Source organism: Physcomitrium patens, chromosome 1 (assembly GCF_059467195.1).
Source record: "Physcomitrium patens ecotype Gransden chromosome 1, ASM5946719v1, whole genome shotgun sequence".
NCBI classification, from domain to species: Eukaryota; Viridiplantae; Streptophyta; class Bryopsida; order Funariales; family Funariaceae; genus Physcomitrium; species Physcomitrium patens.
Genome location: NC_143410.1, coordinates 11,718,446 through 11,742,617, shown reverse-complemented (window position 1 = coordinate 11,742,617; position 24,172 = coordinate 11,718,446). Strand labels below are relative to the sequence as shown.

At 40.8% G+C, this 24,172-nt stretch overlaps 3 protein-coding genes, 1 long non-coding RNA gene and 1 other non-coding gene across 27 annotated transcripts; 2 read left to right on the top strand and 3 right to left on the bottom strand.

The window, feature by feature from the left end:
• Nucleotides 1-360: 360 nt before the first annotated feature.
• On the bottom strand, nt 361-10,889 carry LOC112274011 (exocyst complex component SEC3A). 9 transcript variants are annotated; one of them, XM_024503799.3, is made up of 28 exons: nt 10,586-10,889; nt 10,145-10,222; nt 9,914-9,966; nt 9,479-9,734; nt 8,987-9,170; nt 8,708-8,788; nt 8,475-8,542; nt 8,206-8,308; nt 7,810-7,988; nt 7,518-7,635; nt 7,238-7,342; nt 6,925-7,026; nt 6,568-6,705; nt 6,300-6,428; nt 6,021-6,101; nt 5,784-5,858; nt 5,316-5,489; nt 5,037-5,169; nt 4,532-4,599; nt 4,076-4,246; nt 3,689-3,762; nt 3,347-3,431; nt 2,921-3,018; nt 2,657-2,765; nt 2,382-2,450; nt 1,962-2,027; nt 1,608-1,700; nt 361-1,253 (listed from the first exon to the last, which is right to left on the bottom strand). In XM_024503799.3, exons 5-28 carry the CDS (start codon nt 9,032-9,034, stop codon nt 1,131-1,133), a joined length of 2,490 nt encoding a protein of 829 aa, XP_024359567.1. In that variant the 5' UTR covers nt 9,035-9,170; nt 9,479-9,734; nt 9,914-9,966; nt 10,145-10,222; nt 10,586-10,889; the 3' UTR covers nt 361-1,130. The 9 variants fall into 9 exon arrangements, with proteins under 9 accessions (XP_024359567.1, XP_024359089.1, XP_090106316.1 ...); XM_024503321.3 differs by having other exon boundaries at nt 8,987-9,060; nt 9,479-9,739; nt 9,914-10,033; nt 10,586-10,724; XM_090250190.1 differs by having other exon boundaries at nt 9,479-9,739; nt 10,586-10,724.
• A 1,483-nt stretch (nt 10,890-12,372) lies between these two features.
• On the bottom strand, nt 12,373-14,916 carry LOC149989874 (uncharacterized). Of its 4 annotated transcripts, none has more exons than XR_016502767.1 (3): nt 14,425-14,916; nt 13,686-13,836; nt 12,373-13,443 (listed from the first exon to the last, which is right to left on the bottom strand). It is a non-coding gene; the product is annotated as an uncharacterized LOC149989874 (long non-coding RNA). The 4 variants fall into 4 exon arrangements; XR_016502768.1 differs by having other exon boundaries at nt 12,373-13,385; nt 14,425-14,915; XR_016502770.1 differs by having other exon boundaries at nt 12,373-13,380; nt 14,425-14,915.
• On the top strand, nt 13,139-13,212 carry TRNAN-GUU (transfer RNA asparagine (anticodon GUU)). The gene has a single exon. It is a non-coding gene; the product is annotated as a tRNA-Asn (tRNA).
• A 58-nt stretch (nt 14,917-14,974) lies between the features above and the next one.
• Nucleotides 14,975-17,432, top strand: LOC112283096 (protein INVOLVED IN DE NOVO 2). Of its 9 annotated transcripts, none has more exons than XM_073533895.2 (4): nt 14,975-15,160; nt 15,708-16,204; nt 16,324-16,539; nt 16,623-17,432. In XM_073533895.2, exons 2-4 carry the CDS (start codon nt 15,725-15,727, stop codon nt 16,911-16,913), a joined length of 987 nt encoding a protein of 328 aa, XP_073389996.1. In that variant the 5' UTR covers nt 14,975-15,160; nt 15,708-15,724; the 3' UTR covers nt 16,914-17,432. The 9 variants fall into 9 exon arrangements, with proteins under 9 accessions (XP_073389996.1, XP_024377233.1, XP_024377214.1 ...); XM_024521465.3 differs by having other exon boundaries at nt 14,975-15,270; XM_024521446.3 differs by having other exon boundaries at nt 14,975-15,389.
• A 527-nt stretch (nt 17,433-17,959) lies between these two features.
• On the bottom strand, nt 17,960-23,842 carry LOC112283079 (uncharacterized). Of its 4 annotated transcripts, XM_090250155.1 has the most exons (16): nt 22,947-23,482; nt 22,625-22,696; nt 22,309-22,443; nt 22,019-22,054; nt 21,576-21,773; nt 21,397-21,480; nt 21,121-21,239; nt 20,819-20,920; nt 20,432-20,548; nt 20,037-20,090; nt 19,830-19,896; nt 19,551-19,604; nt 19,337-19,426; nt 19,108-19,155; nt 18,819-18,842; nt 17,960-18,652 (listed from the first exon to the last, which is right to left on the bottom strand). In XM_090250155.1, the coding sequence occupies exons 3-16, from the start codon at nt 22,309-22,311 to the stop codon at nt 18,515-18,517; spliced, it is 1,134 nt and encodes a 377-aa protein (XP_090106281.1). In that variant the 5' UTR covers nt 22,312-22,443; nt 22,625-22,696; nt 22,947-23,482; the 3' UTR covers nt 17,960-18,514. The 4 variants fall into 4 exon arrangements, with proteins under 4 accessions (XP_090106281.1, XP_024377137.1, XP_090106277.1 ...); XM_024521369.3 differs by lacking the exon at nt 22,625-22,696 and having other exon boundaries at nt 22,947-23,842; XM_090250151.1 differs by lacking the exon at nt 22,625-22,696 and having other exon boundaries at nt 22,019-22,153; nt 22,947-23,840.
• Between the last annotated feature and the right edge of the window lie 330 nt (nt 23,843-24,172).

The following is a 24,172-nucleotide window of genomic DNA, read 5'->3' as shown; positions in this document are numbered from 1 at the left end:
CAACATGCCACCTCTAATGATTATTAACCTTTAATGTTTAATAATTTATAATAATCTAGAAAAAATATAATTTATTTATAAATTAAATCAAATAAATATTACATGATTTTTATAATAAATCAACCATATAAATTTACATCAAAGTTTTATAAATATTTTAAATATGTAAATATAATCAAAATCAAAATCAATTCAATATTTTGTGTTTTATAGCTTTAAGTAAGTATGTATATGTTATTATGATCTACATACTATCTAACTTAAATAACTACAATAATCTTAGACAATTAAAGGACTCCTTTCTCTTCCATGTCAAGTAAAGATCTTTATGTCTTATTACAGTGAACGTTTTCATGTGTATAAGAGATGAATTTTGAATTATTTATTAATTGCGTTCAAGTGAATGCAATTCAATATATTCTAACAAATATGTCAAACACTAATTATAATAACCACAATAGTATATAATAACATTATTTGTTGTAGAACACAGGCACATTGTTTGCATACCAATACATACAAGGATAGCTTGATGGCTTGGACTCAAGCACCACGATTCATGACGATCATGAGACCGAGTTCCACAATGCAGTGAATGCTTCGAGAAGAGGTGCCTGATGCTTCGATATGTTTCTACTCCAAAGATACCTTGCTATCGTTGATAACATCAGACTTCTTCTCACAGCTCTGGTTCACGAACCTTGCTTCGGGAAAGAATCGAAATTCTGGGAAGGAATATCAGTTCCTGTGTGGGTACCGAGTCCTTATTGGTGACGCTCTTGCTCTTGGTGAAGGCGTTGGAGTACCCAGGGTTGAAAAGCTGAAGAAAACATGTCGAGTGCAGGTAGTATTATTGTTGCTCTTCTGTGTTTAGTCCCTATTCTTCCATACAATCGAGGCAGGATTGATCAAGGAAGGAAACGGAGACCATGAATTGGGCTCGTAGTTTGACACCTAACATCTTGTTATCGACCCACTGTAAGCAGGTTGTCTTTAGCAAACATAAATCTGACAAGTGATGTAAGTTGGCAATAACTTCTGGGTTTGCATTTTCCAGGACTCTCTGTGTCGATCACTGCTATGAAGTCTAACACCCATACCCGAACAGAGTTGATCCTCGACAAACCTTCTTATGCAATTAACATTCTGTCCAGAATGATTTTCATATCTGCAGATGAGGGTTTCAAAGATTCCTCTTTGTAGCACTTCGACAGGATCTCCTCCAGTGCCTTGTACTTTTCGAAGAACATAGGCTGCAGTCGATTTTATGATCAAGTGAGCACATATTTTACCATCAGCATGCTTCTAATTGCAATACAAAGTAACATTCCCTGGTAATGGATGCAAATTCAATGGAAAGAAACGGCTATGAGCTGTGCTAGTGGAATGGCTGAATGCAATTCAGCAGTAAAAAAAAACCAGATAGAACCCTGTGCTTTGTAGGGGTACTTCTGGTAAGAATATTCTTAGAACAATAGAGAATACTGTGGTTATCCGTTACACCTTGGAGCTCGTGCACAACCATGAACATTCAAAGATTAATATCCAACCAATGAGGATGTTAAACTTAAACATTTTATAGAAATTTGTAGGATGCAGTGCCATACCTTGAAATATTGATTCCAGAGTGTTGTTAGAATATCCTGACGTTGGATTGATTTCTGCATCCGCTTGTAAGTGAAGGTTAGAGATTTTTCCACCTACAGGATTACAATATCACAGCATTGGCACTTCTCACCTGAAACTGTGTATATCTCACGTCAAATAGATTGAAACTTTGTGGAACTCAATCATGTGCTATTAGAATGCAGTGATGATTTCTAAACTGTCTTGCAGAAATTGCAGATGCTCAAGACTCAACATCAATGCATAGCAGCGGTTCACATATGAGAAAAGAGCAGCTTCTCTCAAAAAGGATGGATCCACCCAGAGCTCCTCATGCTTCAGCTCAAAGAACTTACTCCTGACAAACTGGATTTCAATTTTTTTCGCAAATCCGATTTGGTGAATCCAGGCATTGATGAAACCTGAGCATGTTTAAAGTATTAATACCAAAAATTTCTGACGATTATCCAATGATTGAAGAGAGAACCCGTAAACAGGCACATATCACCGAAATCTTTCTCAGCGCCTGACGAATAATTAACAAGAACAAGACAAGAATTTAAGAAACACTATGCTAATTTAAACTCCTTGGAGGAAGTTTATCCTAATTCATACAGGGCTCGTTCAAAATTCGAAATATGTATAACCAATTCAAGATAAAAAAAGCTTTCATTATATTCGATAAATGGCTTAATATTATCATTTGGAAGTGTCGTCCCCTGAAAAGGCATGAACGACGTTGTGCATTGAGATAGTTAAGAAATGTGACATCAGACCTTTCCCGGCTCCGTCGATAGCAGTAGAACTTCTACCTTTTCCACAAATGAGGTGAATCTCTCAAATTGCTGCACATTCAAGAAAACAGGCGGATACCACAAGTACAGCGTGGCTGTTAGGTACACTAAGCCATTCTTCCTTCAGTATCACCTAGGTCTGGATCAAAATAGATGCTGGATAACATTGAATCTTATTCTTTCATTCCAAAAATTTCATCGGTGGTAGTAATAACTAAGTCAACGCATCGAACTTAAAGTGAGATATATATACGCACATAGTTGATCATTGTCTGGACATATTGTTGGCATGCTTGCGCATAAGAATCTGTAGCTTGAATGTAAAATTTCTCCAAAACAGGCGTAACGGCCGCAAGTTCGTACATCCTTTACGATCATGGCCAAGTTTTCGAAGTAGTGAGTTAAGCTTTTCTTTTGTGGACTTCCAGTTACGCTTTTCATCTTAAAACCTATAATAAGGCGAGAGCAGAGCATGCTGTAGTCATCAATGAAGAACATTAAATGATGGTAGGAAAGACTACCTGTCTTGAAAAGCAGCATAGTTGTCAATCGCGAAAATTTCAAAATTTTTTGGATCGTTTTCACCAATATTTTCGATGGTTGAAAATATAGTACCAGCCTGATTTACAAACCCAGATGAGAATCAGAAGATTATTGTCGGTCTCTTTTTTGTCGCCAAATTATCTAGAAATCTACGGTGCTACTGTTAGCCATGTATTTTTTAAAGGTTTTGAGATCTTTAGAAGGTTGTGATTTAAGGTTTCAGTTGAAATGGGACAATCGCATCCTGCATAGAACGTAAGTAAAGATTACGATTCGGAGTGGTTACTTGACAAGGACGCATGATCTCTAGCAGAACTTCGTGATTTATAATGCATATTTCCGTTTGTAATTTGCAAAAAAATTAATTATACAGTACACAATAGTTGAGAGAATTCGAAGCTTACCAATATTTCATAGGCAGCATCAATACCTCCTCTTGAATTCCGCCCTACGATCTGAAATTCTATTAATGTAGTCAACTTCGCGAACCTGCACCACTACCCTTTAGTTTGAACTCTTGCGTCATTTCCTTTTCTTCTTCTTTGTTTATTCTCAGATATGGAAGTCATGGGTCAAGCTCACACAAAGTCACGAAGCCTATGTACTGCCTGAGCATATCTTCGCCATGATCAAATATTGTTACCTGAATGTAGCCCAATTCATGTAATTATTTAAACAAAGATCTTGAGAAGAGATTTCAGAAAACTCGTGTAATGGACACTTGACTCAGAGAGTTGACGCCTTACTTGATAATGGAATAAAGAACTCCTGCCTGGTTTCTCTCAGTTCTTTCAAACTGCTTGCTAGTTTCAGCAACAACCTGCGCAGTTAATTGTCAACTTTCACTTATAATAATTTCAGATCTACTTTCAGTGCTGGATCACATGACTTGTGTTCAGTTTATAAATACGATCGCGTTTATTGACAATTCAACAAGATGAAACCAAAGAGAAGAATGTTTTGGACGATGATGGTAAGATGAAAATCTAAAGGGCAGTTACAGGACTCTAACCAAATTGACCAAATGTTACTGCATGCACGGCTGCTCAAAAGTGTAACCATCAGTGTCAACTCTGAGGTCTCACAATTTGAAAAATGATATAAGGTGAAGAGACAAAAAGTTTGATGCAAACCTGATTGAAATTGTTTGAAATGCGAACTTGAAGATCGTCGAGCAAGCCGTGGACAAACCAAGCAGCATCAGCTTTGTGGCTAGACAGGTATTTTTCCGTAGCTCCTTGCATTGATATACAGCTCCAAGGATCCTGTCTGTGTGCCCATTTAATGACAGCATAGAAATCCTCCTACAGTCCAGTCAATGAAGTTAGATTTGTTTCTTTCTTATATGGACCGAGATTATTCTCTGACGCGTTAAAAATCAAAATCTCACCATTTTCAACGATGACAAATGCGTGAATCGGAGCAGAAATCACGCGAAGAAGCCTTTTACTACAGATTCGACAAAGCTCCTCTAATAACGCAGCATTTAAGAGCAATTCGAGAATTGCTTCAGGCAAGTCGCTTTCAGTTTTTAATTCTTGTCATTAATAAATTCCTAAAACAGAAGCCGGTTTGAGCTTGGGTGGTACCTGTATTCCATCTAGCAGCTCTCGAAGAGCTTCTTTTAGAGTCTTCGATTCAAGAGCCTGTTGATTTTCTGCACCAACAAGAATCTTTTGTGAGAGATCTCTAGAACCGATGATACACAATTGTTTAACAACTGTTTTAAGCAGCTCCTAGAAGATGTAGCTCATTATCTCAAATTTAAAAGTATAATGTTACTCAGATCATCTAAAATCAACATCCACATGCCAAAAGAAATTGTGGATGCTGACAAGCGTAAATGTTGGGGTTAAATAAAACTGAGCTATTCTCCAGGAAATCTGCATTAGAAACTGGAAAACAGTGATGTTCTTTTCGTATCATTACGAAAATAACAAATGTCACCATGTCAAATATTGGTTGATACAGCTGGTTTTCAGATCGGGCAGTAGGTTTAATTCGCATCATCTTCTAATTAGAGTTCGCTGTAATCAGGGTTCAAGATATGGAAGCCCCTATGCACAGAGTGCACCTAAGGTAGAACTCACTCACGGGTGTTTGGAACAGTATCGTCCACATTTACAACTCTGGCCTCTGTCTCGGAGTCATCGCTGACATCGTCTGGATCGACTTGAGGGGTGAGAAGCTGGACCTCAAAGCACATAAAAGAAGCAAAGAACGAGCTCTGCAAAGAAGGCGTACAACCAAGAATTTTCAATCTCAGGGGCATCAAACTTCAGTAATATGTGCAAACACTCATCACCTCAACTTTAAAAGTATAATTATTGACAGGAATACATCATAAGATAGGATCGAAATGAACCAGATTACCTCGTCAACCAAGAATGGAATGAAGGTGCGTAGCATTCTAGAATAGGCTTCAGATACTGTGGATTCGCCAACAGGGGATGACTGAGTCTTGCTACTCTCAAGTCTGTCCAGCCACACTGAATTGGTTTGTTTCGCGACAGTGCTGCTTCGAAGTTCGTTGGCAAACTCACGTACCTGCAACAAATGACTCAATATCAACTCATGATATTTTTAGACTTTCCCACATAGCAAAAAAAAAAAAAAAAAAAAAAAACAGCAACAACAACAGTTTAAGTGAACAGGGATTAAACCCCAAACAATTAAGTTAGAAGATAACTTAATGAGGGTATTTTAAGCAACACTAATGTGTATTGGAGCCCAGTTTTACGCTCGACAAAAGATGAAGAATCCACTCCGCGAACTGGAAAACCTTACGGTTGTAGAAATATTGTGAAATTTTTTAACACACAGCGCCACTGTTAAAATTACCTCTCTTCGAATCAGTACGTTGAGTGAGAGACAAAACGACTTTCGTAGAGGTTGCAGAGAATTCTTGTCCAAAGCCTGTCAACATTCAGATCTGATGATTGATACTAGTTCTAAGATGTTGAGAAGCATTGTGAAACGCAAAACGCTTTCATTTAGCCCAATACCGTATGTAACTTAATACTTGTAGAATACGCCACTACTTGAAACTTTTTGTGATTGAGATTAGTAGTTCAAAACCTTCATATGCTTAATCATTCGTGCGTACGTTCGGCATTTAAACCGCAAGTCATCACGAACCGGCTTTCTCAGCTTTCCCTTCTGTAAACATCCAATCATAAATGTCATAATCGAGGATGCCACTACACTGGGTGGTATAACTACATTCTTCAGAGGTTCATCATCGTCTTTGAGTGGATGATATTTACCATCAAAGTAGCCTTTACACTGGCAACATAAGTGTTCTGTTTATAAACAGTTCCCGTGAAATTTCAGAAAGACAAGTAGTAGGAGGCATACCGTTGAGAATGTGTCTTTGTCGCTGATCGTAGACTCAATAACACTGGAAAAATAATCACAAAGGAAACTGGTCGCACGTTTCAAGAACACACGCTTCAGCTTTTCAAGCTCATCGCGCTTCTCCCTAATCTGGAAAGTTTAAAGTGAACCAGAGGGTTTGAGAATTGTTTTACAAAGTTTGCGCACGATTATGTACTGCTTTGGACCTAATATATGAATGTTACATGGAGAACCTCTGGAAAATTTCGGGAAATCTCATGGCACATACAGCTCTCATTGAAGCATAGCTGGGTTCCAAATAGGGGGGTTGAAGATCACGCAGAGCAGTCGCCAACCATTTACAAGCTTCTACATTCTGGGCCACTTTTACTTCCTCAAATGTGCCTTCCTTAAGCGTTTCTGCGTACTGTTAACCCAAGCAAATGACAGAAGTATCAACATAACAGGGATGAAGACCTTCAGAAGTACTATTAGCACACTAAGTCTACCCAGTGCAAAACAACAAATTGTCTGATACTTCCTGGACGCCGCTCGTTTCTGCCCGATGACTTGTTTATTTGGTGTAACACGTCGACAAGACACAACTTTTAAATAGAATTAATTTGTGACACACCGGTAGACTGACCTCAGGAGGTACTCGAAATCGGTCTGATACGAGATGTAACTCCTTGAGAAGCAATGAATTGTTACGAACTTGTGTTTCCAGACAGTTGTTCGCGGACTCAATCTGGTGACGTTGTGACAAACCACAGATGTCCGCATATTAGAAGGACCAGACTGTGATTTGGATTAAAGTTGCACATCTGCACGGTGCTATCACGTCGTACACATCTGTCACGACCTACGTAGCTCCCCCTCATCGTTATCATAACCATTATCACTTTCTCAGAACCCCATTTGCATAAGCATTTTGAAGGAGATATAATTTTAGGCCATACCGCAGCAATATCTTCACGCATATAGCGTATTTTGACATTGATAGTACTAATCCACTCTTCCAAGTCCTCAACGCTTCCCAGAGTCATGTCCAACAATTCGGTTACCTTCAAACATAGTATTGATACATCACGTCACTCAGTGCCCTACTTTTGTGGGTTATGAACGTGTTAACTCTTAGCCATGGACACTAGGTGACATGTTTTCACATTTCTTGACACTAGTTCTGTGTTGCAAATTAAAAAAAATTGAAAGACAAAAGCTTATGGAAGATAGCTCGACCTCATCAACAATGGGTGCGTTCTCCAGAATCGCATGGACATTGGCTGTGTCTAATGCAATGACCTCCTTTGTCAGACGCTCCGAGAAAGCATCCGCTTCGTCAATGCCCAGTACATACCTGCATCCGACACCAACATCAGGGAATAACCACCTTACTAAACGAAACTCTAGTTCAATCTCAAAGTTACCCAATATCCAGGGATTTTGATTTTTTTTTAAAAGTGAGACTAACTATTGCGAAATTTTATGTGTATCTACAGATCCTGTGCTTTAGGGGGTGTCAAGAACAGACATGCCAAGAAGAGCATCCATATCCTCTTCTTCGTCTTTGGAGACAAGTTCTTCATAGGCGTCACTGTAAATTTCCCCTATTTCTACATCTCCTCCATCATTAACAATCTCTTCCTCGTGAATGGCAAAACTTTCTAGCATAACATCTGGTGCACCTGCTAGCAATATCTTGGCATTTTTCTGCATACAAGGAAATTCAAAGTAGTAATAGTTATAAGCACTCTAGGCTCTCAATGACATGATCCTTCATGCAACGTACAGCACTCCGTGTCAACCAAGGCATGAATGCTCAAAACAGGAGACTTAGATGCCTTAACGCTCGCTGAGTCGCAGTTGATAAATAATCATGCAATGCTAGGGGAGAAAATCCAGACACATGAACTTTGCACACGACTACCTTTGCCCACAATTGCATTTCCACGACATCAATTCCGACAAGTTTTGGGGCCCGGCCATGGCATTTCTTACAAAGCTTAGAAATTGCAGTGAGCAAGCGGTTACTGCGAGGCGCCAATTCAAAGAAACTTTTGTTGTCAGCTATGTACAAATGAAAAAACATTCCTCGTAAATGTAAATACGTGTCAAACTGAACCTCCAAGGCGAGAAAATTATTAGTCTGCTACTTTCTTGGATAGCTAATCCTGCGAGATTTAAGTACTTGATTACCGATCTTCTAAGGTTTGCGTTGTCCATTCAGAGGAGCGCCAAGGCCGATCCTGTGGTACGTCGAAATTCTGCAGAACATGTTAAAACTTTCCATTATAATTTGTTATGACCTGTAACATGTTAATGATGAATAGTTGGGGAAAACATTTGAATTGGAGGTTTGAAGAATGCATTGAAGATGAAAAACTTAGAAAATGCAGCGAAAAGGTAATCAAGGGATATTGCAGTAGCACAAGTATGAAAGTGCGTCCGCTCTTATCCTGAAGGACTCCCTCAATTCTGCTCAGGCGTCTCAGCTCGTGAACTTTCTCAATCTGCATGCGCATCCAAATTCAGTGTCACGGAGACTCTATATACGAGACTGGATGGATTATACACACCATGGGTGACATACATCATGACACTACTCAGCAACTTAAAGAGAATCAAATGACTGAGCTAGCGATCAGAAATTATTAAAATATTAGACTGTCTATATATTGGCCTTAAAAATGCGATTGAGGGTGTCATACCTCGAGAGCTGATGAAGAGCCCACAAAAACCAGAAGTCTTACTCGCATTTTCTTAGTCAGTGTTGAAGGCTTTACTGCATGCCAGTCAACATAAACGCTCAATAAAGCGTTCAATGAGACTATTTGATTTATGGGCTCCTAAACCTTGGTTTCGCATAACCGAAACTCTCAAGTCGATTAATTCCTGGAGTCCATACTAACCCAGGAGATTCTCAAATGCTCAAAAAGTGCCACATGTAAATATCTTTTACTTAATCGTCGAAAGTCTCCGAATTATCAGCTGAAGTCAGAAAGCTATTGTGACATAACAAGACTTAGTGATTTAATATTTGCTCAAACTGCATTAAAAATTAATTTCTGAAATCATAAAAATTCTTCATTACATTATGCACTGGTATACTGTGACAGTAACCTCCAGCGAAGTATAGCTTTTTTGCAGTAGATATGGTTGAAGTCTTCAATTTGAAACAGTAACCGTGGAGAGAGAAGTACCAGCGACCGCAATAATTCGTCGTTTGCTTTGTGCGCGACCTTCAGTGCCCCAGGAACTCATGCTCATTTCGACATACAATGCCATGACGACGTGCTCCGAGGAACCAATCAAACTTTGCACAAAACCCCGTAATTCGTCATCGGCTGAAAATTCCTCCATTTTAAACGATATCTTGGTCTGGCCTTTTTAACTTACTGGCGCTGGCACCCACTTCATCCAATGTGTTTCATTCTTTTCTCAGCAGTACAATCCAATCTGTTCTGCATTCCTCCCCCATCCACAGACGATGTGAACGGACTTCAAGAACTCAGATTAGAGAAAGAAGTTCAAGCAATGAAACATAAGAAAAGTCCGAAAGCACGTGATTCGATCCTTGAGCAAGATTAGAAATTACATTTGAAGATAGTCAAAAATGATCTGATGTAAGCACTCACCAACGCACTTAGCAAGCACGAAATCTGATACCAGATTTTTAGCCTCACAAGAACTGGAATCCGTCCCCAGTATCAGTCAATCAGACTGTGAAAAATTCTTGAATCGCTAATTCTCAAATCCTTCGAACAAAATATGGACATTCAAGAGCGGGTGCAAGTTGGAGAACGGTTTGAATCCATATGATTCTCAATATCTAGAGCTATCTGTTGCGCATTCGAAAATAAGCTCACCTCAGACGTCATAGGCTAAGATTTGTGCTGCAGGTATGAACGTTGCAAAATAGAAGCGTGCATGGGCTCCACTTTGACCTGGTCCTCACAAGTGGCTTTGCATTAAATTTACAGACCAGCAGCCAACTCAACTCAACTCAAAATCGTGTACAACTTTCAAAAATCATGCTTAGAAGAAGTACAAGCAGCTCGAATTCCGAACACAATCGACTATCTAATAAGAAGAGAATCTAAAATGGACAAGAAATCCCCTGTCCAAGAGTTACTCTGGCTAATCATGATCGATAGACCAACGTTCAATTCTTGTTCCTCGAGGTTACACAACAACAAATTAGTGACTCTAGCACATACAGACGAACAGCACGCTAGGTGACAAGTACCGCTTGTGATCACCTCGTCTACGCTATCACTATTATCTCAGAACCATATGAATCCCCTTACATGCAACAAATCAAGGCAACCAAAATTGGATCGTCCCTTCCACTGACACCTCTTGATTGCTACGGATTACTTCACGATCTCCAAATACCGCTGAATCAAATGCTCAGCCCAGGAGATGCAATTATTCCAAATCACCAGTTCGGAAAATAGGTTGAATATTCCACTCATCTCATTCTAAAGCATCCTACAAAACAGAGTGCTACTGTGGTGCAGCAATAATTCAAATTCAACTCTGACGGTGACGAGACACCAGAGCAACCCCCCCCCCCCCCTAATCGATCAATCCAATGCACAACAAAGTGAAAAATGCGGGGACGCAGAGAATCGTTCAATGAGGCCAGGGAGTGAGTGATTGCTGCATCTTCACCGATGCACACATGCAGGAATTCGTCCGCATGAAACTGTCTGCTCTCACGATTTCAGACTCATCAGTTATTGACTGTTTCCAGTGCAAGCTTCCAAAGAACCAGTCCCCCCATGCCTCCTCCTCCCCCCCTTTTCGTTCTAGTATCGTTCCATTTTCGTTCCCTTTTCGTTTCTTTATCGTTACTAAAACTACGGCCCTGTCGACGGTCGTTCGTCGCTCCCCATCATTCGTCCATAGTTACATGAGAGTACTGGGGAACTGGAGAATATTAACATTTATTCAGGGATAACATTTATGAAGAGGTTGTACGTGGGATTTTATTTTTTATTCTATTTTAAATTCATTTATTTTAGTTAAATTTGGACGGTGTAAATAATCTTCTAATAATGTATATTGAGAAAAAAATGCTTACACAATTCTTAAGAGCAATTTCAATTCTTTTTAATACACACAAATATATTTCTATCTGATTGCATGGAATTTTATTTCAATAAACTAGTTTTGAGAGTGGTTGAAAATTGTTTTAAGAATACATGAACAAGATAGAGACACCTTCTTGTTAGCATTATTTATCAATAGTTGGAATTTACAAGGTTTCTATATAGACCTAATTCACCCATCAATTCATAATTATAACACAATTATTGCTAATGTGGCTTGAAATCTAGCTATTCCAATTTGGAATTATTTAGGTCTTCTTGTACTGATCTATAAGAATAGAAAAAGATACAACTTTTATGAATGGCTATTTTTGTTGGTTTGATGGTTTTTTCTTCTAAACATGTCAATTAAGATTTGAAATAACATGAAATTAAAAATTGAAGACAAACATTTTTTCTCTTGGAACAGTGATTTGAATATATATATATATATATATATATATATATATATTTTATAAAATATTTTATTATTCTATCTATGAATATTTTTAATTTTTATATTTTCATTCAATTTACATAAAAATATTCTTTGGCATTAAAATTTCATTTAAAAATATAATATATATTTCTAGGTTTAATCTTATTGAAAATATCAAAGTATTAATAAATGTCGATGATTGCTTTAAAGTCTTATTCACACATTCTTGTACTAAAGATATTTTTTGAAATAGTATGTACAACACTTATTTATATGAAATAGGTTCAATAATTTCATTGAGTATTACATAAACTAATGTATCAAATTTTAGGTGGCACATCTTTTTAGCTACCAAAACATGAGGAGAGCCAAAACATTTTATGGTATTTAATGCACAATTTGACAACCCTTCTTCTCTTCCTTTAATTCTTCTACCCTTTTCTCTTCCTCCTCTTTTTTCCCACTTATTTCAAATATACTACAACCACTTGGATGTATACTTCATCTTTTAAAATAAAATAAAAACTACATAATATGCTTCAGAATACTTTTAAAACATTAGTTAATAAATCATCTTAATATAATTATACTTGTACTACAAAATGATTATTTTAAGTTGCATATAAAGTTATTCTTTGTTTTATTTGTAATTTCTACTTTTTCTTTTTCTTTTTGTTGGATAACATTTCTTTGTCATAGTACCAATCCCACTCTCAGATTCATGACATTTTTTCCTATACACATTGCTATGCTGCAAGACCACTAATCACAAAGACCCTTTGCAAAGTGGTTAATACAAATAATCATCTTCTTCTTTTTCTTCTTTATGTTTCTAATCATGGGCAGCTCTTTCGGAGGGACCCCATCTATCAGTTGGATACAACGGGTCACTCACTTATGCGCAAATATTCAATTGAAGCAGAAGAAATAATCAAACAAGCTATTACAATAGCATCCATCCATACATGCACATTACATAGAGGCTGTCAAACTCTAATTTTTCACATCCATTTTCCTTTCTGAAAGGGAGGGTTCAGAGCATATATATATATATATATATATGTGTGTGTGTGTGTGTGTGAAGGGTCTGCAATGGGGAGGAGATGCTGCTGTGGAACGGGTGATGGAGGTGGGTAGTTCGGAGAGTACTTAACACGGAGCAGGCCGCAGTGGAGCCATGCGAGCATGCGAGTTTCTCGGGCGCTGGCACGTCAGTCATCGGTAAAAACTGCCTCGATGCACCGCTGATCATGAAGTAAAAATTCGATCGATCACGTTGCAGACGCGGGTTCCTCCCCCAACTGATGCAGGCAAGCAGCTCCCCACCAGCTGGAATAGCTCAGTTGGTTAGAGCGTGTGGCTGTTAACCACAAGGTCGGAGGTTCGACCCCTCCTTCTAGCGCCTCCCGGGACAAGCCTGGATCCCCCTGTCGTTTTGAAAATCTTCCGTACCAGTGCATCCTTCATCTCCACGCTTTTGGGCTCCCTCACTACATTTCCAGCACAGACGACGCCGCCATTGTGCTCCTCTTTGCCCCAATACCCCCTTTCACTCCCACAAACATGCATCCTACCCTGACACCCACCCCTCTCAAAACTCCTCACCCGTTGTATTGAACTGACCTTGCTCACTCTGCATGTGAATCAGAAACTTGGAAGGTTGTATGTACCACTGTTAATATTGTAGCTACGGTGAGGCATTTCAAAACCATTCGAGTGTGTGTAGGTAGAGCATTAGTTTCTGAATAGTTATAGCAAGCATTCTCACTCTCTCTCCCTCTCTATCCTTATGTGTGTGTGTGTGCACATATGAATATATCTATATCTATAGATATATATAGATGATTACACACTTATGTCTTCAAATTACAGTACCTCTAGTGCAATACTGAAATTTACAAAGGGCAGGTGGTACGTAGTCGATTGGGATCGCCGAACTCCTCTTGCCCACCCTACCGTGGAGAGGTCAGAAATTCAAGTTAGCGAAAAGAACCTCCAATTCCTCACCCTCAGCCGTCGTGCGCACCTATCACCCAAAACAAAAATTTATCAATGAGTCCATCGGGATCGGAATGTATTTTGCCGAACCCTGCACATGTATGTGCGCACATAAACCGCTTTGCAGAATTATGCAACCCGACTTCATGCACGAATTTAACGACCAAGAGTCGAATCACGAACACCCACTCAAAAAAGAGACCAGATCAACCACCAACTGAAAAGTTCGTGAACAATATTTAAGGAAGTGTCTATGTTTTCATGACGAGCGTGACAACAGCGTTGCATCTATTCGCCTCTCAAGGCTTTCATTTCCGAGTAAACTCTGCTGCTTCCGCATGCCTGGACTCACTTACAGTAAAACATGGCAAATCCAGAGCGGCTGAAAGTCCACAGAAGAAAAATCTCTCGCACACTCCACTCTTCCTACTTCCTGCATCATCTCCAATGCCACACTATTCGGGAAGGGAAGCTCCATGCGGAGTTCAAAAATCACGAACGGATTTAACACAGTAAGCGCCACAGAAAAAAAGCAGAGCACATAGATTATCAAACCAAGCAGCCTTCAAACTCGAGCCAATCGTCCGCAACGCTACACGATTACATTTCCACAAACCTTCCCAAGAAGCTGCAGTGCTTTATCAAGCATTCTGAAGCGATTCGTGGCGTAGGAGCTTCCTGAAGGGAAACGCTTCAAGCGCTGCATTTCGGCTTGCACGATCTTACAATTCTGCGCATCATCTCCCGACACTACCATCTTCTGCGCATCACCATTATCGTCATCTCCAGCGATGATGGGGCCTTGCGACCCGTGCGACCCTTCGATTTGCGCCAGCTTCTCGAAGACTTCACTGAATCCTAAGCTTTAACAACACCCCCGCCTTCCGAAAATTTCTAAGCCTTCCTGAATGCACCAAAGGATGGAGCTCAGCGGCGTGCAAAGGAAAATGGAACGACGAGCAATGGCAGGCGCTGCGTTGATGTTGTTAAAACGACGTTTGAAGGTCACTGGTGGCAGAAGGACGCGGTGCAGCAGCAGGGGTTGGGCCACAGTGCTGGTGGGTTGCATGGCTACGGATCGGTGCTTGTACAGACAGGTATACGGCAATGCTAACAATACTAGGGCCATCATTTTAGAAGACTGACTTTACAGTTTGGGTCTTGTGCCATGAGGATGCAGTTACGAGGATGAACAACAACAAGCTCACGAAAAACATTCGGAGACGTTCGTCCACGAGCCTCGTGATGAGGAAGGGAGTGGAAGGAGGAATAGGGATTCTTTGTGGGCGAGGAGGACCGAGAGATTCTTGAGGGACCAACGATGGATTGTACCCCGCCTTGCATTTTAGTTGGTTGGTGTTGTCATTCTCCCACACATTTCATTGCAGTGCTATAACCGCTGCTCAAATTGGTCTCCTCTTTGCACATTGCGGTGAAGTTCACAAAGGGTTGTAACGCATCCGTGAGTGTTTGGACCTTCAGGATGTCTTGTCTTTTCATCGTGTGGCACGGGGCTGTGGTTTCATTGTCGGCTACTCTTGTGGCAATCTGAGGCGTGTTATTGGCATGCGATTCGAGACCGTAATTCTTCTGTTTTCTGTTTTCTGTTTTCTTTTTTCTTTTGTTGTTTGTAGTTACGTTTTGCAATTTGTATTTGTCTTGAATAGTGGAGAAGGAAGAATCTGGAAAGTGGTTGCATTCTATTGATCGGGTTTTCTCATCTCGTAAATTATGAATACTTAAGCGGATTAATGTGGTGTGAGAGGTCTGTTGAGCGTTTTGGACTCACATTGTCTGAAGCTTGACAAGGGAAAACAACTTGCTTAAGACAATTCTTTACTGAGAATCACAGGTTGGAAAGTGGGTGCCGCAGTTGATATCTCGTCTTGATCGACTCAGATCGCGTATCTTGAGAGATGGGCGGCTCCGATAGTGAAGGATACGATAGTGAAGAGCTCGACTTCGACGAGTTAACTGAGGCACATGGGGAGGCCTCGGCGGGTCTCAAAGACGGAACACTGAAATTCGCAAATGTCGACGGCACATTCAGATGCCCCTATTCGCCAGCTCGAAAGAAGCAGGACTACAAGTACCGTGAAATATTACAGCATGCTGTGGGAGTTGGTGCTGGGCACCGGGGCCCTGTAGCTGCTGGGCAGCATCGTGCCTTGCGAGAGTACCTGGAGAAGGATGTTGCTGCCAGGGCACAGCCTCAGGCGGAGCGACCATTACATTTGCAGCTGCAGCAAAATGTGCCGTGTAGGGTGGACAGCGAGGAGAAGCGGATGTTCTACCCTTGGATGGGCATATTGCAGAACATTGATAATCGGACTATAAGCCCAACCGATGGTTCCCGGATAGGTCCTTGTGCGGCCGACATTAAGGAGAAGCTCAAGGTACCAACCACTCTATGCTGGGACATTTGTAAACTTTCATGAAGTGTTCTGTACTTTCACCTCGATAAGAACCAATTTTTAAAAACCATTACGTTCGCCATTCAATATGCTGATTGCAGGCCTTCAATCCTCGATCGATTAAGGTGATGCATGATGATGGAGGGCACCTGGGTGTGGTTATCATTGGGTTTCGAAGCTCCATGGATGGATTTAAGGATGCTGTGGAATTTGAAAATAGTTTCAACAATGTGAGGCAAGGGCGGTGGGATTTTGAAAGGGACTCTCCGAATGGGTATACCGGCACACAATTGTATGGGTGGATGGCCACCGAGAAGGTACGTTCTTCGTCTGATGATTTTGATTTGTCGCAACTCGAGATGATATTCATGGCAGTAATGGGGACGCGACACTTTTGCAGGATGTCGACTCTAAGGAAGTCTTAAGTGAGCACTTGAAATTGAATGGTGACTTAAAAACCCTTCCAGAGATTGTCTGGGAACTGGAACATCGAACCCAGCAGCGAACACAGATCCTCAAGGAAGCCCTGACCAAAAAGGACGATGACTTGCAAGTTACTCATGAGGAAAACTGGAGCTTGACAAACAGGGTACATAATGTTACGGCTCTCCTTGAACAAGCTCAACTGGAAAATCAGAAACTATTAGAAGGTTGCACAAAAGTTAAGATGGCAGTGCTTTGCTCTGATTAATCCGGACATCCTTATGTTATCGTCATGTACAAGAGACACATCATGAATGCTGAGAATGCTCGAAATGATATCAAAAAAAAAAAAAAAACAAAACAAAACAAAACAAAAAACAAAGGGGGCAAGAGGTACCTAATAGCGACTTACATTTTTTTGCGCTCTACATCTGTTAGCCTTACAGATGTTCTCTGTAGAACTTGTAGTTCAGTATGTAGCTATATATACCACTATCGTCACACAACCAGGCCGAACAGGAAAGCGCCGAAAAGTACACAACAGGCTTTTCGATACTGTTGAAGCTTTTCTTTCGCAAATTTGGAAATTCGCCCATTAGAACAGCAATGAGATTGCTGGAATATCCACTCCTTCCCAACTATACAGTATCAGCTTTAAACAAGAGTGTCTGAGTACATGTATATCTGCAAATAGAATTTTATCTGCAGTTTGCTCTGCCAGATAACTCGAGCCATCACGTTGCGAAAGTTAAGACTGCCGTTTTCAATCACAGATATTTCTGCATAACTGATGTGGTTTATCGAGGATGGTTGCTTCTATATATATATATATATATATATATATACAGTGTGTTTGTGTGGAGTGAGGTCTGTCACACAGCAAATGAAGTACAATCTCTGTGAATGTGATCTCTGAGGAAACAAATACCGCTTTTAGAGTCTTACATTTACACTAGGGTACGTATCATATGCATGTTCAAAGCTTCACATGCCTTCCCGTGTTACGAATTGAACATATAATTGCATTGGGCATCCATAGACGGTGCAGAATACTACATTTAAAGTCGCATACCATCTCAGATCAGACTTAAAAAGTTTTCATGTTGAGTTCCACTTTTCAGACTAGTGTTTGATAATTTTGATGGATTTCTCATGCCGGATTTTAACTTGAAGAACCTGGAGTGATGAGACCACATGATTTCAAACTTGCTTGTCATTTATCGAAAGTAAGAGAAAACTTACGATACTTATTATCAATGAAGCATTTTGTTTATTTATTAACTCACATTGGTGGAGACCTATGAACAACGGTCGAAAGCCTTCGGCCGAAATCTCGCTCTTGCCGATTCTAATAAATTATATTCCAGAATAGGTTGCTTTGAAGGATAAGAACAAATGATAAATTAAAAAATTACATCTTCGTGAACTAGAACACTCTAACAAGGTTACTTTCTACAGTTCAGTACAGTAAAAACCTGCGCTTGTTCTACTTTTTGGTAACCGTGCATTGGCACGAAGAAAGCCCAAACTACGTTCTTTGATACAGAATTGAGCGAACACTACCAAAATATTCTCGGGTCGCACAAATGCGATTTTTGTTTGTAGAAGAATATTCTCGAAAATAAGACGACAGAAAGAAGTGATAAAGAACTTTCCCTTTCACCTCCGTCCAAACAAGCTCACCCCGGGAAATGAAACCCACTTGCATGAGCTGAATTTAACTTTCAACCCTGCAAATTGGACTTGAGAATATCACGAATCAGGATCAACTTGTTCTGATGTCCACCAGGTCGGGGCAAGTTATAAAACACTACAGGAACTACTATTAATGGAACATAGCTGATGAGGTTTGTACTACAGACTGACCACTTAACCCCTCCCCTTGCCACGGTACATCTCAGCTTCTGCGTACGCTTTGTATGGATCTTCCCAATTAGGATCGTCACGTGCGGCTTTCACCCACCGTCTCTGAAAAGTTATCAACTCTAAACTTGATTTCTTGCGTACCTGTTGGGCGTGAGATTGAAGGTTTAGAAGATCGTAGTAGAGAACAAAATATCGTAAGAGTACCTTACTCCACGCAGATAGAGATAGTGAGAACCCACAGCATACACAAGCATGAATAATCTAAACAGGACTTTAATGTAGAATGGGAAGAGAAGAGACACTGTACCTCTTTACGAGGATCATACACCTCCTGTGAATTACATCAAGGAAGCAGAAAACCACAAGAATTAAGAAAGTGTCAGTAACACACACGTATTCCAAGAACATATAATCGCGACAAAGGCCCGGCAAAAGGTTACCGTAAAGCCCGTTCCTGACGAGCCCTCCACAGAACGGATTTCAGTCATGAAATTAAACATGTTAAAAACTAAAAAATTCATGGAAAGCCCCCACCAGAGAGCTCTTCCATCAAGGCTAACATATCCTAAGAAATAACAAGAGTAACAAAGAATTACCTCTGACATGACTTCCTCAGAGTGTGGGTCATTCTCCGCAGGCGTTGTCTGAAATGACGTACAAGATTCATGAAGAAATTAATCAATTCCCAACAGTCGAGGAGAATCGACGAGGTTCGCAAACAGAAACTTTTGGCTATTTTCAATCCCAGTATCGGAACTGCCTAAAATGTACTCAGGACCAATCAAAGGAATCCACAAACATTTCTTTGATACACGATTTGCTTACTTTATTTACATGCGGGCCACCTAGGGAAGGAATGCCTTTGTGCAGAATGTACTCTGCATCAATCACACCCACTTTCTCGCTCCGCAACCCCTGACAACATCAACAAGCATGATCGCATGAAATGCCTTGGCTACACAATAGAGATCACAAGAGTGCTATTCTTTCGACATGAAGCATCTACTTTCCGTTATTGTTGCTTAGGTGATATACATACCTGAGCACAATAGCCAATCTTGAAGTCAATACCCCACCCATGAACCAGGTCATTCTGTTTCAATCTCATCACCACCAGAAATCATGAGAACTGAAGAACTTACAACCAACATTTATAGTACAGAAATTACATAAATCAGGATATCAATTCTAGAAAACTATCTTTCAAAACACAGATTGAAGAGCAGAAGCATAGTGACAGCATGATTGCGAAATGTGAGAGATCGATGAGATCGACGATAACTACATGATAACTTTTGAACCAAAAGTTAATGAATACCTGAATCATGTGCCAAACACACTTCCAAGCTGCCTTTGAAAACACAGGGGCCATGACTTCGACATATCTGCATAACGCGAAGAACAGTGGGGGGGTTTCTTAATCATGACGTGTCATATATTGTGGAACAACAAGGATTTCAATGCATACTTTCACCATGAGTAATCCAAACTAAAATACCCTCTTCTCCCAAGTGTATGTCCTTACCCTGTACATGGAACTGCTTTTCTGCCCGTTGGGCATGAGTTTGTCACAATTGACCTGTGTTACCACGGGAAAAAGGATATCCACATTTCTATAAATATCAAGTTCAACATATAAAGCCACGAAACTTTCAGATGTTTTGAACATGGAGAAAATTAAAAAGATTGAGGTACCGTTAAGACTTATTTGTGAGCGAAGATAAACTTTAAAGTGAAAAGTGAAAAGTAAATACTTGATTCTTGCTTTTTAATTTTTGATTATTATTAAATGAGGAAAAAGAAGTAATCAAAAGATAAAAGAGGATCATGAATTCTGTTGAGAGAGAATAAGAAGTTAAACGGAACGATCCACAATAATCCAGATCCACTAGAAAAAAAAATAACGAGAGTAAAACATACTTATGGGCAGTTAGGCGTGGATGACGGAGAGTGATCCTATGGTGGACTTCTGCCGAGTTAGGATCAAGAGCAGGTTGAGAGATTTCAAGACCCTCAGCCTTCATTATTTCCAAGTACCTGGAACACAAACGGACTTCATTAAGCACGGAAAAGCTTCCCAAAACTAAGGCAGCCCAGAACTGCGAAGGAACAGGTCGAGAGGCTCGCAGTTTTGTGCTCCACACTACTCGGAAAACCAAACAACCTCCAGGATATTATGTAGTGGATGGATCTAATCTCGTTCGGACCTTTCGGAGATGATAGTGAATAGTATCAATCAAAATTTTGCCTTAATATCAATATCTTTCAAGTAATGACAACACCCAAGTCAGAAACTGAAAATTTTACCTTTCGGCATGAAAATTCTCTACACCTAGGTCTTCGTCCCATAGGAAAATGTAATCGTACTGGTCCACAATGTCCGGGTGCATGAATCGTTTGGCGTACCACCTATTCACAGGGCCACCAGTGCTAACTGGTATTAGGATTGAGAAAGAGTTCTTCATGCGCACGATGCATCATGAGGCAAACCTACTTCCAGGTGCCGTCTAGATCGAGTTATTCTTTTCACAAATAAGACGCAGAAACTGGGCGATTTTTCGGCTACTAAGCAGTAATAGTTGGTTGAACAAGAGGAATAGTTTGTGTACCATTTGGTTTGATGCAAGGCAACAATATGTAAGGATTGATTACTCCAGGCAAGATCTTGCCACTGATCAACGACCCCATCGTAGTGGAACAGCATAATGGTGAATTTATTGAGTGGAAACTGGAACACAAAAATGACACTCATAAATTCTCGAATACATTTTTAATTCCGCGATTTCCGGTCTGACAAAATCAAGTATTAGAGGCTAACCTAGTAGTAAAGTCATAAATGTAGATAACCTCAAATAAAAGGACAACAAAAGAAATGAGTAAAATACCTTCTGGACGATGTCATCGACTACTTTCTTCTGCTTGATACCCACTGCCATTGCTAACAAATACTTTGTCATTGCCTTCTGAACCTGGATATGAAAAAAGAAAGCACCGCAGCTGAAAATCGGAACTACATGAAGATGATTGCAAGTAAGACAAACACAGGCGTGAACCAAAACCCTACTTGTCTCTCATCTTCTTCGTAAAGTGACCGCATTTGTAAATCCGTAGTGGCCACAATCATGCCACGCGGTAAATCTTCGCCGATCTGCTTAGCACATGGCACTCTTGTTTCATCGCCTGTCGAATTGCTTGTTGGATTGTTAGTTGAGTTTCTTGGTAAATCACATAGATGGTTGGCCTTCACAGATGATCCATCAGTCTGCACATTAGAGGAGTAGCCTCCACTGTCACAATGATCTCAAAATGACTCTTGACACAATTTCTATTACCATTGTACAAAATATCTTCTATTATTTGAAATACAAAGGCAATTCCATTCCAAAGGCAATCAATCCGAAAATTTCTTGCAAACTTCAAAACCAAGATGCAAAGCGAAGCTCGATTCTCGAAGTCGAACGAAACACAATCTAAGAGGAAAAGCAAGGAAAAAGCTTGAAGCTGGACCTTAAAAGAGGCAGCAAATCTATCCATGATTGAATTCTGCAAAACCACAGATAACATTCCTCCATCATTTACCTCCATTGCCTCTGAACGCAAAGACGACCGAACAGTAACCAGTCTGCCAACTTAACCGTTCCGCTGCAACAGTGATCACAACGGGCTCAGTCGCCCTTGTGAAAAGAGTATCCAGATCAAGGCCTTCTAAGAGATAAACTTAGTAACAAATAATGATTGCCACCAATTCACTCGCAACGTGCAAAACAATCAGAAAGGGGTGATGAAAATTCACATACCATACTCAATTGTTCGTTCAAAAATATAGTGCTTAAAAGGAGGGTGAGGCCGACGATAAGTGTGACATAAAGAACGTGTTTCGACTGCGAGCAAAAGCTCCGCCATTTCGATAATGATGACTGTTGAACTGATCGCTGCCGCATCACAGACAAGAAATAGAGAATTACATAACGGGTAACAGTCAAACTCGGAATTTTATTGCTGCATCATGGGCATTCGTGATTGCAACTACACGCACGCTAGCATCTCAGCACAAACCAACAAGAGCCACACCATAAATCAAATTCAAGGATGTTTTTCCCCAAATTTTTGAACCTTCTCTACCCAATATCCTCCAGTCTTGAAGTCTTTCTACATTTGGTGATGAACTGCTTCTTCGTAAGAAACCTTGAAAGATTTAGAGATGTTCAATTTAGGAGAGAGTGAAAGCAGTGCTCTTTCGAAAAGTTTTTTTTCTTTTTTCTTTCTCTTTTTGCTTGTGTAGCAAAATAAATCCATGATTTCGAAAAGAGTAAAGGCGTGTAGACAGACGGACGGTCATTAGACAGTTCGAAAACGAAATGCAAGAAAAATGCAGCAAGCAACAGCGGGCGTGGCTACGCGAATAACGCTGACACAAAAATGAATGAGGTCTAACCTGCTCAGCGTGAACAGGAAAATGGTGAGTCACTCCCATGAGCGCCATCGCAAGACCAGGGTTGCTTTTTCAACAATTCAAGTTCGACGTCAAGTGGGTCACTGTCCCGGGACCAACCCGCACACTCTATCTGTATACGACATTCTCGAATTCTGCTCAAATATGCCCCGGCCTACCCTAACCTTGAGTCACTGAGAACACGGTTCACGGTGCTGAGCTTCCAACCGGACCAAGCTCTAAGACAGAAAACCGGCGTTGGTTACGGGATACACTCCCACGGGCGTTACGTCACTCCAAGAAGTGAACGTCCTCAATAGGCCGTTGTCTAAGCAATCAGTATGTCTAAGCAACCTCCTCTTCACCAGGAATTAGCTTGTCCTCTCCTGAAAATCCCCCTTATGCTCCGCCTCATCGAAAACTCCAGCACAAATATTACGTTCTACACTAGACCGTAGGAAAATAATTGCACCACAGCACCTCCGCAAGCCCTGATAACTTCAGTTCGTTTCCTAAATTTGATAGGACTTGCCAATCTCCCCGGAACGGAAACACAGACAGACGGCCCAGCGCAGCTTTCCTAGCCTCCCAATTCCGATCCCTGCCGCACCAAATTTGAATTCCCCTTTCCGCCGACCCTCCGCTACTGAGCTCCACGAAACTCCCTCTCTCTCCCGCTCTCTCTCCCTCGCTCTCACTCAATGCACTCTTCACACAGCTCCTCTTCAATTCCCGCTCGACTCAAACTCCCATGGATCGAACGAACGCAACAATAGACGATATCGACATCCAGCAATAATCAATCCCGCTCGTCACCTCCGCAAAGCCTCGCACAATCTACACTTTCACACAACTATTAGTAGTCCAACAAGTGACATTCTTCAGTCTCCCCAATACTCACTCGACTGCGTCCAGATTCGTCGTCGTCGTCTGATTCTTATTCCACTTCTCCGTTTTTTCTTCGTCGTTGTCGGCGACGTCGTTCGTTCGTTCGCAACAGATATAGATAGCACGGGGAGTGGGGGCAGCCATGCAAAGATCTTCGTAACGCGACAGCGATGCGGCGTGAGTCTCAGCGTGGCGAGGGTGGGGAGATTCTGGCGTCCGTCCCTTCCGTGGTTTTGGCCCGGCCTGGCCTATCTTGCACTACGGTTGGGGGATCTGGCCCGTCCCCGACAAACCACGGCTTGTGATTGAAGTCATCTCTGGTCAACACGCCTCCATCTGTC

Coding starts and splice junctions, on each gene's coding strand:
- LOC112274011 (XM_024503321.3), bottom strand. CDS start 9,638: ATGGAGGAATTTTCAGCCGATGACGAATTACGGGGTTTTGTGCAAAGT. Junction 8,543..8,707: donor GCGGACGCACTTTCATACTT/GTGCTACTGCAA, acceptor CATGTTCTGCAG/AATTTCGACGTACCACAGGA. Junction 1,701..1,961: donor TGAAATCCAGTTTGTCAGGA/GTAAGTTCTTTG, acceptor GTAATCCTGTAG/GTGGAAAAATCTCTAACCTT.
- LOC112283096 (XM_073533895.2), top strand. CDS start 15,725: ATGGGCGGCTCCGATAGTGAAGGATACGATAGTGAAGAGCTCGACTTC. Junction 16,205..16,323: donor ACATTAAGGAGAAGCTCAAG/GTACCAACCACT, acceptor TGCTGATTGCAG/GCCTTCAATCCTCGATCGAT. Junction 16,540..16,622: donor GGTGGATGGCCACCGAGAAG/GTACGTTCTTCG, acceptor ACACTTTTGCAG/GATGTCGACTCTAAGGAAGT.
- LOC112283079 (XM_024521369.3), bottom strand. CDS start 22,994: ATGGCGCTCATGGGAGTGACTCACCATTTTCCTGTTCACGCTGAGCAG. Junction 19,427..19,550: donor AGATTGGCTATTGTGCTCAG/GTATGTATATCA, acceptor TGATGTTGTCAG/GGGTTGCGGAGCGAGAAAGT. Junction 18,843..19,107: donor CTGAGGAAGTCATGTCAGAG/GTAATTCTTTGT, acceptor TGTAATTCACAG/GAGGTGTATGATCCTCGTAA.